The 13,640-nt window shown below is 39.2% G+C and overlaps 2 protein-coding genes and 1 long non-coding RNA gene across 8 annotated transcripts in view; 1 reads left to right on the top strand and 2 right to left on the bottom strand.

Moving 5' to 3' along the window:
• Nucleotides 1-1,134: 1,134 nt before the first annotated feature.
• mindy4 (MINDY lysine 48 deubiquitinase 4) lies at nucleotides 1,135-7,008 on the bottom strand. Of its 6 annotated transcripts, XM_020596744.1 has the most exons (18): nucleotides 6,489-7,008; nucleotides 6,118-6,237; nucleotides 5,814-6,031; nucleotides 5,470-5,731; nucleotides 5,123-5,376; nucleotides 4,935-4,987; nucleotides 4,723-4,835; nucleotides 4,508-4,624; nucleotides 4,287-4,378; nucleotides 3,995-4,096; nucleotides 3,620-3,683; nucleotides 3,141-3,206; nucleotides 2,975-3,042; nucleotides 2,813-2,876; nucleotides 2,229-2,390; nucleotides 1,754-1,934; nucleotides 1,491-1,569; nucleotides 1,135-1,310 (listed from the first exon to the last, which is right to left on the bottom strand). In XM_020596744.1, exons 1-16 carry the CDS (start codon nucleotides 6,546-6,548, stop codon nucleotides 1,791-1,793), a joined length of 1,959 nt encoding a protein of 652 aa, XP_020452400.1. In that variant the 5' UTR covers nucleotides 6,549-7,008; the 3' UTR covers nucleotides 1,135-1,310; nucleotides 1,491-1,569; nucleotides 1,754-1,790. The 6 variants fall into 6 exon arrangements, with proteins under 6 accessions (XP_020452400.1, XP_020452402.1, XP_020452401.1 ...); XM_020596746.1 differs by lacking the exon at nucleotides 2,229-2,390 and having other exon boundaries at nucleotides 6,489-7,007; XM_020596745.1 differs by lacking the exons at nucleotides 1,135-1,310; nucleotides 1,491-1,569 and having other exon boundaries at nucleotides 1,821-1,930; nucleotides 6,489-7,007.
• On the top strand, nucleotides 6,741-12,458 carry LOC109958242 (uncharacterized). Its single transcript, XR_002274648.1, has 3 exons — nucleotides 6,741-6,818; nucleotides 9,707-9,730; nucleotides 12,178-12,458. It is a non-coding gene; the product is annotated as an uncharacterized LOC109958242 (long non-coding RNA).
• nexn (nexilin (F actin binding protein)) overlaps nucleotides 9,710-13,640 on the bottom strand; it is an 8,492-nt gene continuing 4,561 nt past the window's right edge. Inside the window, 7 exon segments of the mRNA XM_020596750.1 lie at nucleotides 9,710-10,610; nucleotides 10,738-10,923; nucleotides 11,058-11,279; nucleotides 11,674-11,868; nucleotides 12,383-12,574; nucleotides 12,819-12,995; nucleotides 13,429-13,497. Coding sequence (XP_020452406.1) covers nucleotides 10,233-10,610; nucleotides 10,738-10,923; nucleotides 11,058-11,279; nucleotides 11,674-11,868; nucleotides 12,383-12,574; nucleotides 12,819-12,995; nucleotides 13,429-13,497 — 1,419 coding nt within the window. The 3' untranslated portion in view covers nucleotides 9,710-10,232.

Here is a 13,640-nt window from a genome sequence, read left to right as displayed (position 1 = left end):
TTGGTAAATGTTAGAATATCAAATTTAGTCAATTCCCCCTCCTCCTTTATCTGGGCTCAGCGGCGGCTTTGCGCATGCGCGATTCATTAGCAGTCTGGACGTGGGGCGGTGTGGGTCTCCTCTGTGCTCCGACTGCTGCGCGAGGCTACTGTGAGAGTTTTGGGACGGGGGAGGGCCTCACGATGCTCTTTGGGGACAGTAAATGCAGTGATACGTGCTTTCACGTTAGTCTCCAAAACACCAGAAAAGTCTCCAGTAACACCAGAAAAAGTCTCTAGATTTGTCGTTAGTCGCTTTTGACAAAAAAGTCGCCAAGAGGATTTGGAAAGTCGCCAGATTTAGCAAGAAAGTCACCAAGTTGGTAACACTGGTTCACTATTCACATACATTTTAATAAAAATGTGTTTATTGCTAAACCTTAAAAAAATTAAACTGGAGCCCCTCAAATATCTTGTAAGCAAAAACATGGGACTTTATAGCTAGTATGATATGCCAAATCCTAGTCTGGGCCCAGACCTTTCAGCTGCAAATATAACATCCAGGCCGTCCCTTGGTTCCCAACCTGGGGTCCATGGGCACCGAAGATCACTGGGGGTGCATAAGGAATTGTCTCCTCTGAGGTCATGATGTTGCCAAAATTAGATTTACATGCTAAATAAAATCATAACACTCTTACTGGTTACAGTCTACACAGAAAACTAAACAAATTTCTTTTGGTCCTCACTCAAAAAATAGTAAGCTACGTACATATACTCCTTTCAGATATGAAGTGAAGTCCTGACATTGTCGTAGTGTATGTGAAGAGGTGCAGGTGGGAAATGTCCAGCAGTCTGCTTGGACATTACACTGCTAGAGTATTTCCCCATTCAGTCTCTCATACCTCCAGAAGTGCTCTCTTCTCACACTGCTGCAGGACACTGGACTGCTGCTGGGTGTCAGTGCAGAGCATAGCACACAAGGTGCAGAGCAGAGAGAACACAGCAGAACAGACAGCAGGATTTTGTGTATTTTGGGCTGCATGGTATAAAATCTGCTTTTTAAAAAATGTACAAGTAGGTGTGGCTCCAAGAAGAAAGGTTGGGAACCTCAAATAGCAGAAAGAGAAATCAATGGCAACGATTAAATGTATAGATAAATATGAAAAAACACAGAATATGCAGAAAATAAGAGTATATGCTAAAATAACTGTACTGGTGAAGCAAAAATGGTGATAGTTAGATAATGCCCCTAACCATAATTAAAATAACATCAAACCATCTGATCAGAGAATAGGCTCTGTGTCATTCCAATTGACAAATGCATCTTTCCACCTGAAAAGAAAAAAAAAGGTATTTGGGGCTGATCTATGATCCTTTATTACTTAAAGCTGTAAAGTATGCAGGTAATTCAAACACACCTTAATTAACAGTAGTTAAAGTCCCAACATTTTATGAATGTTTTCAGGATGTGCAGACATCATTGTGCATGTGAGTGTTAAGTCCATGTGTTACCTTGTTCGGATACAGTGCTCTAGTGGAGGAATGAGATCAGTGTCAGCATCCTGACAGCTCGTGGCCAATTTGCCAACAGCTAAAAAGTACAATCAATGAACATTTTCAGTTTAGGCAAACTCACAATTAGTGCAACAAGAAAATAACTACACACTACATTCTTCTGAACAGTCATTCATTGAGGCAGTTGGATTAAGAGAAATATAACAATCAAAACATAAAAGGACATGTAGTAAGACTGTGGGACAAGTGATGCTACATAAAGACAGTGAGACGGATCTCCTCCTGTTGATTGGCTAGTCAGTCATAATAGTACAAGTCAAATTCCAGGTCTTTCTCCGAATTGGTCAACAGCCCCCTCTGCAGGCCAAACAGCACACTGAAGTGGCTTTCACTGCACACCACCCAGATAGGGTAACGGGGAGTTTTCAGGTAGGCTCCTACCTTAGATAGGAAGCAGAATGCAAGACAGCAAAGTCTAGTCTGTTGGCATGTTAGGCAAAAATCATTTCAAATGTTTCAACTACTCCATTGTCATATTAACATTGGCAAATAACAGCCTTCTTAAGAACATTCCTTGCTGTGAATGTGGGCATATCTGTCTCGCGGATGGTGCAGATGTGCCCATAATTACAGTAAAGATTGCCGCCTGAGGTCTTGTGCCTTCACGTGCATCTGAGTGGTATGTGGTCTGTCAGAGGCAGGGCGAACAGAGAGTCAGCCAACAATGTCACTCACTTTGCAGATGTTGTAATGTTCAAACAAGGACAGCAGGCCAACATCACATTGGCTTTTGATTCCCTTGAGTAAAGTCATGATGCCATTGCCTGAGTCTAACTCCATGTCATTGTCAAAAACATTAGAAACTGCTCTGCCACAGAGCAACAAGTTGACCAGCTCCTGGTGAGCACAAAGAGAAAAAGGCAATGTCAGTATAACAATGTATTTCCTGAATACAGTACAATTTGTTTTGTATGTTCCACTAAGATTCATCTGCTGTGGTGCCATCATCAACATTCTCTTACGTTCTGCATGCGCTTGTGTTACGTGATCACAGTACATCTTTGATTTTCCCCACGACAATTATTTGTAGTTGTTGACTGAAGAGCTGTATGTACACTCAAGGCTCTGAAGCAAGACCTGTTCAGTTCTACCTGTCTCAACTGTCACAAAAGCAACACACTTGAAAAAAAATTAAGCAAATTGATGGCTTTTACACTTTGAAGATGAAGTCTCAAAACCAGTGCCATCCAGCGCAATCCATTTACCTTTATTATTCTTATAACATCTGCTATTCTGAATCACAAAAACAATACTCATACCTGAGTGCAGTAGCCATGGGCTCCGATAAGTGTGGTGGTGGGCACATCCATGTCCTCTCTTATTCTTAATTAGAAAAAGAGAGAGAATGCACACTTAATGTTGTTTTACCATACTGGCTTATAGCGATTTACATTGTACGTGTTGTTCAATAATACTTTTACCTCTCAATCGATCGAGAGAGAACAGCAGATATGGTAAGCAGTATGCATCCTAACACCCCGGTCTCAAACTGTGGAAAAAAAGACAGTTTAAAACTGAAAAGCTGTGACAAGCTTTTGTACATCTGACAAGCAAAACAAAACAAAACAAAACAAAACAGTCTCTCACCTGCTCAATATGCTGCTCAAGAAGCAGCTGCACATCCTTGATACTGTCCACAGTGAAGCATGTTACCTAAACAAAAAGATATTCAGAAAACTACTGCAGCAGTGCACAGTAAAGTAGAGGTAAAAGTATAGAGAGGAGCAAAACAGATATGTTTAGGTATTTATTACATTATTATGCAAATCATTCCAAATAAGATATGAATCAATGTGCAAATTGTTTCTGAATACCCAAATAAAGGCACTGACAGTAGCATTTTAGACACAGTATGCCACAAATCTAAACACAATATTAAAAGGTGGTCATGCTATGTACATAGTACTATTGAAGAATATCTGTCTGAGAGAGCTAAACAATATGTTGCATTTTAAATTTAAAAAATCCTCATCTATATGCTGCCACGTTCAACTGTATTCCATCTGGTCATCTTGAATATAACTATATACATTTCAGCTGTTATCTATGCAGTGGCATGTCAGTACCTTTTCAAGTACTCCCTCAGATTTGTAGTGTCCTGTTGGGGTGAAATGATTTCTGCCTGAAATTCTGTTTTACAAAAAAAAGAGAGAGATAAAAGATGATGTTAAAAAACAAACAAACACACACACACACACACAAATGAATGACTTAAACCAAGTATACGTTAGAATAGTGGTGGAACATCTGGTTTAACTTTTGGCTTGTACAGGTGATGTGAGCCCAGATAAACAAAGCAACTGTAATAGAGGTTGCTTGTGTGACAGTGACACACTTAACCCTTAAGCCAGGTCTTCACATGCATTCAACCTAGTTAAATACAAGTAATTAGGTTTTATGTATTGGTAAATATTTGTGGGGGGATAAAAGTATGAACTTACATTGAAACTGTAGCTTGTCTTTCCTCACCAGCCCTCCACAAGATTTCAGCCACAGCTAAAACAAGACACTTTCTTCTGGTGGTGTTAGAAGGTCTTAGCCTCCTGAGAGCAAAATGACATCTGAGTGAAAAGTAGCTCGCCTGGAATAATAATACTGTTAACACTAAAATGCAGAGGTCAATACATAATAACGGCTATAAAGCACTCCTTGATGTAAATAGTGGCTGTAAAAAGCATTGAGGTGATAACACAGACGTTAATATTGGGGGGGTTGAACTAAAGTGTGACATACTGAAGGCCTGTATTACTGTTTTCACTTGTTTCAAACAGCAGTTTCTTAAGAACAAAGGCTTGGATTGATGCCAGAACTCCACAAGGGCCACCCTAGAAAAGAAATACACAAATGACAAATATGAACAATAAACAATAAAAATAAATAGTAGCTCCATAAATCATATGCAATTCAATGTGTTGGATTAATACACTTTAGCAGGATGGCAAATGTAAAAACACCTTTTTCTGCACAATTCCATATCTGAGGTCATGTGTTTCTGAAAATGTGAAACCCTGATTCCTCCATTCAGCACTGAAACAATTTAGGCTGGAACCAAGAAGAACTGCTTTCAGTTCCTAGTGAAACACAAGAACAGAAAACACACAGAAAATCAAAGGTGACTGCAGAAAATACACCCAGCACTTGTACAGAAACAGTGCCATAAATCACCAACCATGGCAGTGTGCTGGTCCATTGGACAGCCTGCATAGCTGTGCTCTTCAATGGTTCTCTGACAGGACACTTTGGGGAGATCTGGCAGATCATCATTATCATCATCAATATCATCTGGAAATTGATTAAAAACTGTCAGCTTTGACAAGTCCAAGTCAAAAAAGTCAAACACAATGGATGAAGCCTCTTTTTATATTCTTCCACTCCACTTACCTAAAACCATTTCAGACATATCCAAGCCAGCCACGATAGGCCTGGTCCTTACTCTAAAAAAACAAAAAGAACACAGTATTGACAAAGTTAAGAACAAAACCTGAAACCCATAAGAAGACACCTTCAACAAGTTAAAAACATGACACCATCACTTATTAAGTGAAGTGTAACATGCTAAAGTTATTTACTTTGTTGTCTTCCGTATGTTTTGCCCCACTTTTTCAAAGCTGATTTCACTTTGCATTCTCTCTGGTGCACTCCATGACTCCCATCTCCCTCCTATGCAGTCAGCTGAGCTAATTTCAGTTAGGCCGCTTTCTAAACTTTTTTGGTGTAAGGCAGGCTCCAAAAGCCCCTCTCTAGACTGACTGCTTTCCGCTTCTTTTCTAAGCAGTAGCTCAGCCCCCTCTACTCTTCGACTCTGCCTTTTTTTGCTCAATTCCTAAAGGGAAAAGGGAAAAAAATCAGTAAATGATAAGAATGTTCTAAATATAGGATAAATACATATTTAAGAACCACACCAGAAGTTCAGTACCTGAGGTATACTAGCTATAGGTCCAGTCATCATGCCACGTCTAATTCGACCAGTTCTGCTCCTCTGGTTACTCTGAGTCACAAGAGTCTTTTTTTCTGGCTCTCTCCCGATCAAGCTCTCAGTGTCCTGTACAGAAACCATCAGCGGCTGTCCCTTTTGAACTTCTGAGTCACTGGCACAGAAACCCATTTGATTAATGGACAGTCCATCTGTCTTAGGCAATAAAGAACACCGAGAAGGGAAGATTTCTTCCACATCAGACCTGTGTGACAGAGAAATCCTAGATCAGTTCAAAGTCAAAACAGTACAAAATTATGTACTGAACATATTGCTTGTGCAAATACCTTATTTTTGTGTGCTTGCTAATGAAAAAAGCTCTTTTATCTGTCTTTGTGTCATTCATCTTTGTTGCTAATTGCATTACTGCAGAATTAGCAGTGGAACTGACAGTCAGGGCAGACTTCAGAGGATCATTTTCACTGCTGATCTTGTCATTGGTAAGGCCCTCGATGTGATGCTTTATAATTATCTCCAGTAATGTTTTCAGAGGGGAGGCCTGAACCTGCAATGACAAAGATGCCAGCTATGGACTTTGATCTTTCCTATTATCCAGTGGCACAGCCATCAATCTCTGACTGCAAGACGTACCTTATTCTTTCTATAGAGACTCTCCATGTTGAGAATCTGCCTCAGGTGGGATCTGTTGTTGATACTGGCCTCAGTGCGTGGATGCTCCTCGTCCATACAAGCAATCGTCCTTTTAAGTCCCTGCACATCAGTTCCGACATGATCACCGTTACGCCATAGTTTGAGACCAGTCAAAGCCTGTGACTAAGAATTTTAACGATAGCCATTTTACAGCTGAAAATGCTTTTAATATGGTCACATTTTAACAAAAAAAAAAGTTAAAAAGATTACTATGACCTTGTCTGGCGTTAGGCAAGATAGTTGGGCATGGGCTAACAGGGAGCTAGCTACTGGAGAACGCTTCGCACTTCCCGTTCAGTTAGCTAACTTACCTTTCGACTCAGATATTCCCGTACAAGGGAAGAAGCAACCTCTTCAACGGAGACGACCATGGCCGGTTATAACGTGAATGCTCTTCTAACATTGATTAGTCAGCAAGAGGCTATTTTGGCCATTGCGCTGGCGAACAGACCAGCAAACCATACTTAAGATGTGGGATTTGCTGCGCCACACATTACACAGATGTGTATTACCCTAGGTTGAGGGACCGTGGATGTTTCAGAGACCAGGTGCTATGTGATAAAATTAGTCAAACTGCGCAGTCTTTCAAGTCAGTGGGCGTCCCAAGGCTCAGGAGCATGGATATATGCATAGATTTTGAGGTAAGCTAAGTCTGTTTCCCCGTAGTTTCCATGGCGATGCTAGTCGCTCCATTCTCCCACTATATATATGGCCAATGGATGAGGCATGTAAATATGGCGACCTATTATTTCCACTACACAATCCTCACCCAGAATACATTTAGGTTACTGGTTGATCAACGCATGCGCAATAGTGCTTAGTTGACAGTGGACTGGACCATGGTCTGCACCCTCTACAGGGGTCGCAAGATAAATTGAAAGAGTATCGAGATTATTTATGGATATACGTGTAAATAAAACATATTTAGTTTCTTTCGGAATAAGTTACAATCTTCTTACAATCTTTTTGCTTTTTACATATTTTTTGATTTATTTATGTAACCCATTAGGAGTACGGCTGATTGCCACCCCCTACCCCCGTAACAACTAGTACTATTATGCTGGAATAATACTTATTTTGTGTTTATTTATGGCAGTTTGATTAAATGACACTTAATAAGGAAAACGCATCATGTCAGGACAAAATAAAATAAGTGAATAAAACCCTAACAGATAACAATTTTGACACAAGATCTCTTTAAGAGATATTGTATGGTCAAAAATATGAATAATGCAGCAACTGCCTGAATGGATATCATACAGTAAAGGTGAAATTTAAAATTGAAATGTATTAAATTACCAAAACCAATTAACATACAGAGATCTTAAAGCTTTGCAGCCTTTCGGGGTCAGCCTACTTTGCCTGGTTGGTAATCCAATCATGATGAGTGGGGGTCACAAACCAAAAGCAAAGCAAGTAAAATGTACAGATCAGGCAGTAGGTGGCAGCTAATCAGGTCTTCCCTATTTAAATATAATACATCACAAAAAAGTTGTAATTTTTGCTCATTTTATTAAAACATTTCCATTCATAATATATGACATATTTTTGGGTTAACCTATTGTATGTTTTTCATTATCAAACCATAAGTGGTTACCTACTGTCAACACAACAGAATTATGACAGCTCTATCAAGAGTAATACATGTAACTCAGAAGAAAGAGGTGGGGCTAGTGAATGAAAAATCTACATATTAAGATTGTTTAGATGCTACAAATCAAGAATAGTTTATCTGGACCTTTAAATGAACATTAGGATGTATAGATGAGTTCAAATAGCTTTGTTCCTGCAGTATGCGTTATACCATTACAATGTCGTCTCATAAAAAATGCTTCAGTGATGACTAACAAATTACTCCCTTGATATAATGCTAGTCGCTCCATTCTCCCACTATATATATGGCCAATGGATGAGGCATGTAAATATGGCGACCTATTATTTCCACTACACAATCCTCACCCAGAATACATTTAGGTTACTGGTTGATCAACGCATGCGCAATAGTGCTTAGTTGACAGTGGACTGGACCATGGTCTGCACCCTCTACAGGGGTCGCAAGATAAATTGAAAGAGTATCGAGATTATTTATGGATATACGTGTAAATAAAACATATTTAGTTTCTTTCGGAATAAGTTACAATCTTCTTACAATCTTTTTGCTTTTTACATATTTTTTGATTTATTTATGTAACCCATTAGGAGTACGGCTGATTGCCACCCCCTACCCCCGTAACAACTAGTACTATTATGCTGGAATAATACTTATTTTGTGTTTATTTATGGCAGTTTGATTAAATGACACTTAATAAGGAAAACGCATCATGTCAGGACAAAATAAAATAAGTGAATAAAACCCTAACAGATAACAATTTTGACACAAGATCTCTTTAAGAGATATTGTATGGTCAAAAATATGAATAATGCAGCAACTGCCTGAATGGATATCATACAGTAAAGGTGAAATTTAAAATTGAAATGTATTAAATTACCAAAACCAATTAACATACAGAGATCTTAAAGCTTTGCAGCCTTTCGGGGTCAGCCTACTTTGCCTGGTTGGTAATCCAATCATGATGAGTGGGGGTCACAAACCAAAAGCAAAGCAAGTAAAATGTACAGATCAGGCAGTAGGTGGCAGCTAATCAGGTCTTCCCTATTTAAATATAATACATCACAAAAAAGTTGTAATTTTTGCTCATTTTATTAAAACATTTCCATTCATAATATATGACATATTTTTGGGTTAACCTATTGTATGTTTTTCATTATCAAACCATAAGTGGTTACCTACTGTCAACACAACAGAATTATGACAGCTCTATCAAGAGTAATACATGTAACTCAGAAGAAAGAGGTGGGGCTAGTGAATGAAAAATCTACATATTAAGATTGTTTAGATGCTACAAATCAAGAATAGTTTATCTGGACCTTTAAATGAACATTAGGATGTATAGATGAGTTCAAATAGCTTTGTTCCTGCAGTATGCGTTATACCATTACAATGTCGTCTCATAAAAAATGCTTCAGTGATGACTAACAAATTATTCCCTTGATATAATAACAGGTAAGTACCACAATAACTTTTATTAATATGGAAAAGTGGACAGAAAGCTATGGGTTGATTAAAGTGGTGGTATTATGGCACTTTTTGTCCCATTTTTATAAATACTGACTGCATTTCAGCCATATCTGTGAGATTTTATTCACCCACATTGTTTTATTGCTTGTTTGTTTGTTTGTTTTTTGTTGTCCATTGTACCACCTATTTAACACTGATGAAGTTGCAGAATACCCAAGATGTGAGATGTTTTACTAATATTCACCTTTTCTGAAATTAGAACACAAGGACATGTTATACTACTGGATACAGCCTTATATTGGTATATTGTTTACTTTCCCTTTGCTGTTGCCTTACATAAGGATATGTACATACACATTGAGAGCCGCTGTACCAGAGTCAAATTCCTTGTGTCCAACACACCTGGCCAATAAAGCTGATTCTGATTCTGATCTTACTTTTACATTTCAGTGCTTCAAGCATCACATCTGCCAGGTATGGAAAATAACTGGTGATATTTACAATACAATACAGTGCTACATAAAATTTGCTGTTATCACAAGTTAGGGCCTCACAGTGAAGTTTTGTGCAACCCTTGGCATGGGAACAAGAATCTTGTCTACTTTTGGCACCAGTATCATCCTTCTCTAACAGGGAGTGCAGCTCTACAAATGAGCAATACGTAAACATCTTGCTTTTTTTTTTTTACATTGTGTATCCCTCCGTTAGGAATGACAAGCATTCTATTATTTTCTTCCCCCTGCTGTTTGACCATACCATACCATGAGGGATGAAGTTTTTTACAAAAGGAGTGAGCAACAACAGGAAAGCTTCCAGAACATGGAAGGGCATCAGTAGTCATAAGCTGCAAGAAAGACAGAGAAGAGCAGTTATCCACATCTGCCATTCAGCGTGAGTTCACTAGGAAGAGGAGCATGCAATCCACTTTATTGAGAGAGGCTGAATTCCAGATTGGAGGAATCATGCAGGCATGCAATTACACTAAGGTTGTCTTACTTTCTATTGTGAGGATGCAGGTACTTGCTGCTGTGCCTCTGCTGTTCACAGCCTTGCACATGTACTCTCCCTCATCCTCTGGGAAGGTCTCTGGCAGGTAGAGGCAGTATGTCTCTCCCCGCTCTATATACTGATAATCCTCACAGTCTTGGAGCATCTCTCCCTCAAACCACCAGGTCACCTCTGGCTTCGGCTCTCCAGTGATCTTAACAGTGAATCGAACGGGCTCCGAGTCCACCACTGATTGATTCTTAAGGGGCTTTTTAAACCATGGAGCGCCCGACCTAGCATGTTCCTCCTCGTCTTCATAGGCCGCAGAGCCATTAATGATGCTACCCTCCTCTTCACCATCATTGTCCTTTTTGAACAAACAGATGACAACAAGAATCACAAGTGATTAGAGTGAAAGTAACCTTAAAACAAACTCTTGCTTTATGTGTCATGCATTAATGATGCATATATGGTTGTGATTATGGAATGTTTACTTTCTGGAGGGCAGCATCAATCTCTTGCTGCTCAAATTGCATTCTTTGCAGCTTCTGCTCCTCTATCCTTCTCCTCTCCTCTTCTTCTCTGGCTTTGGCCATTTGTTCAAATCGGGCACGCATATCCACCTTCTGTTTGAATGGTGACTCCTCGCCCTTCACTGGAGTTGATTTGCTTTCCTCCTCCTGAATTACAAAAGTTGTAAAGTGACACTGAGATAATCCTTGACTGATATAGAGAAATTTTGTTTGTGGCATCTTGAATTATTGATGTCTTATTGGAAAATTAACATTGCTATATAGCATATGGGTACGCTTACCTCCTGGAACCTCTCAGCTTCTCTCTCTTTAATTTCATCATCGATGGCCTTCCTTCGTGCTCTCTCCATCTCAATCTTTTTCTGAATTTCCTCCTCAGTCAGCTCCTTGATTTTCTCAAACTTGGACTTGAGGTTTTTGGCCTGGATGGAGCCAGTCCTCTTGAGCTTAGTCAGCTCTTCATACTCTGTGCTGACAACATCTGAGCTTTCATTTATTTCGTCCTGTGAAATAGAAGCCGATGTAATCAACATAACTGTTTGTTTTGTAAATTATGGAAAAAGTCTGTGTGTTTGTGATTCTATGAAATATTTGTTTAAATTCATAAGGTAAAAGAAGTCCTAATTGGCTGAGAGATTAATGCTTATTAGGTACACCTGTACAATTATATGCACTTCAGCCCAACACATCCACCTTAACCTCTATGAAGCTCAAAATGTTTTAGTTACTGGTGAAATTGAAATAAACACAGATGTTAAGGTGGAAGTACTGTATTGAATTGCTTATAACTGTACAGGTGTACCTAATAAAGTGAGTGTATACTAAGCCTGAGCTCCCAGAACACCTACATTGTTGATGGACTTGCACCACATAAATTGTCATCTGTTCTAAACTCACCTCGCCCATCTCCTGCCTGAGTTGTTCATATTCCTGCTTCTCCTGCTCCAGTCTCTTTTTGCGTTCCTCCGCCTTACGTCTCTTCTCAGCGTCGTCCTTCTCTTTCAGCCGCTCTTCAAAGTTGATCTCCAGTTTTCCAGGGTGCAGTGCTTCCTGAGACTCACTCTTTACCATGCCTTCTTCCTCATCTAAAACCTATACAGACAGTTAGGGAATGATGTAACTGACTGAATCAACAATTATGTTCATGTTGTATGATCATCCAAGCTGGCTTTTGTTTATAATAGAGTAAAACAATTAAAATTCAACTACTAACCCAACAATAAATGATCCCATAAAAACAGAAAAAACAACGCAGAAACCATTCTGTACCTTTGTTGCACATAGCATTTAAAGAACACTTGAGAAAAGATCATCTTCATCTGGAGACCTTCATAAATACATGCATAGTAAAATACTGTATACTGTATTAAGAACTGTTTCTTCATAGTGTTTCATCTCTAGATGCAGATGCTTCCTGATCCAGGCCAGGGCTCTTAAAGGAATCATTTGGACAAGGAACAACAATGCAGGTGTACCATTTGCACCCATAAGAATGATATATGGTAAATGGACTTACATTTGCAAAGCGCTTTTCTATGCAGTGTTTCTTTTTTTTTAAAAAGGGAAAGCTGAGCAGCTCAACAGCTGCCAAGTCATGCAGACTTACCATGCTCTTGCGAGCCTCAGCAAAGAGCCTCTTCTCCTCTTCCAGTCTCCTCTTGGCTTCTTCCTCAGCCTTCTTCTGCTCCTCCTCTCTTCTCTGGCGTTCCAGCTCCTCAAAACTGGCACATATCTTCCCAGGCTCACTGCCCTCCAGGTTCAACAAGGCCATCAGCACCTCATCGTCCTCATCTACAAGCTGAGTAAAAATACAAGAAGGTAAGTTTTCAGCACTGTAGATAAGAGGTGGCTGATACTGCAATCATCTGTTTTATGAAACTTTTGAAAATGAGGCTCTTCATTTCTGAGATACAGTATATAACACGACCATATCACCACCAGATATGTGTACATTGCATGAGAATTTTCTCTCATAAGAGAGCTTTCTTTCTTTCCTTCATTTTTAATTGCATTTTATATTTATTTATACGAAGCATACTGACCATGCTCTTCCTGGCTTCAGCAAAAGCTCTCCTCTCCTCTTCCATTCGTTTCTTAGCCTCCTCTTCTGCTTTCTTGCGCTCCTCTTCAACTCTTTGCCTTTCCAGCTCTTCAAAAGTCAACCTCAGTTTTCCAGGCCGTAACTCCTCTTTGTCTTCCTGAGATGGCTGATTGTCCTCCTCATCGTCTCCCTGATATGACACGAAAGTATTGTTAACCATATAAAACCATTTGTATCATATATGATACGTGAGGTTTCAGAGCAAAAAAAAAAAAAATCACCAAAAATGCCCCATGTATCAAATGTGATAAAAAAAAGAAATAGAAATAATCTAAATAATATGGCACCTCTATTCCTATATGCCTGGACTGTCTGTCTATGCATATATGGCAAATAAAATCGTGAATCTTGAATTTCGAATCATGAATTTTATTTTGGATTTTGTTAAAAGGTTTAATAAACATCTCAGTTCCAAAAAATTTGAATGTTCTGGCTATTTTTTGATATGTTGGGCTTTACAGGGATAAAGTAGGTAGTCAAACATCACATATTTTAATCACTAATTCCAAACTATGTTGATATTTTGTATTGCAAAAACAAGTCTTGATTACCATTCCCAGCCGGGCCTCCTCAAAAGCTTTCTTCTCATCCTCCAGGCGGCGTTTGGCGTCCTCCTCAGCCTGCCTCCTCCTCTGGTCCTGCCTTTCCTTCTCTAGTTCCTCAAAAGTCATCTTCAGCTTTCCAGGAGTTACCTGCACCTTTTCAGAGGGCTTCTCCTCTTCATCCTACAAGCCGCAATCATTAAGGTAGTTGTAAAAAAACA

Source organism: Monopterus albus, unplaced genomic scaffold, assembly GCF_001952655.1.
Source record: "Monopterus albus unplaced genomic scaffold, M_albus_1.0 scaffold31.1, whole genome shotgun sequence".
NCBI lineage: Eukaryota > Metazoa > Chordata > Actinopteri > Synbranchiformes > Synbranchidae > Monopterus > Monopterus albus.
The sequence above is the reverse complement of the archived record's forward strand: the minus strand, read 5'-3'. Positions and strand labels throughout refer to the sequence as shown.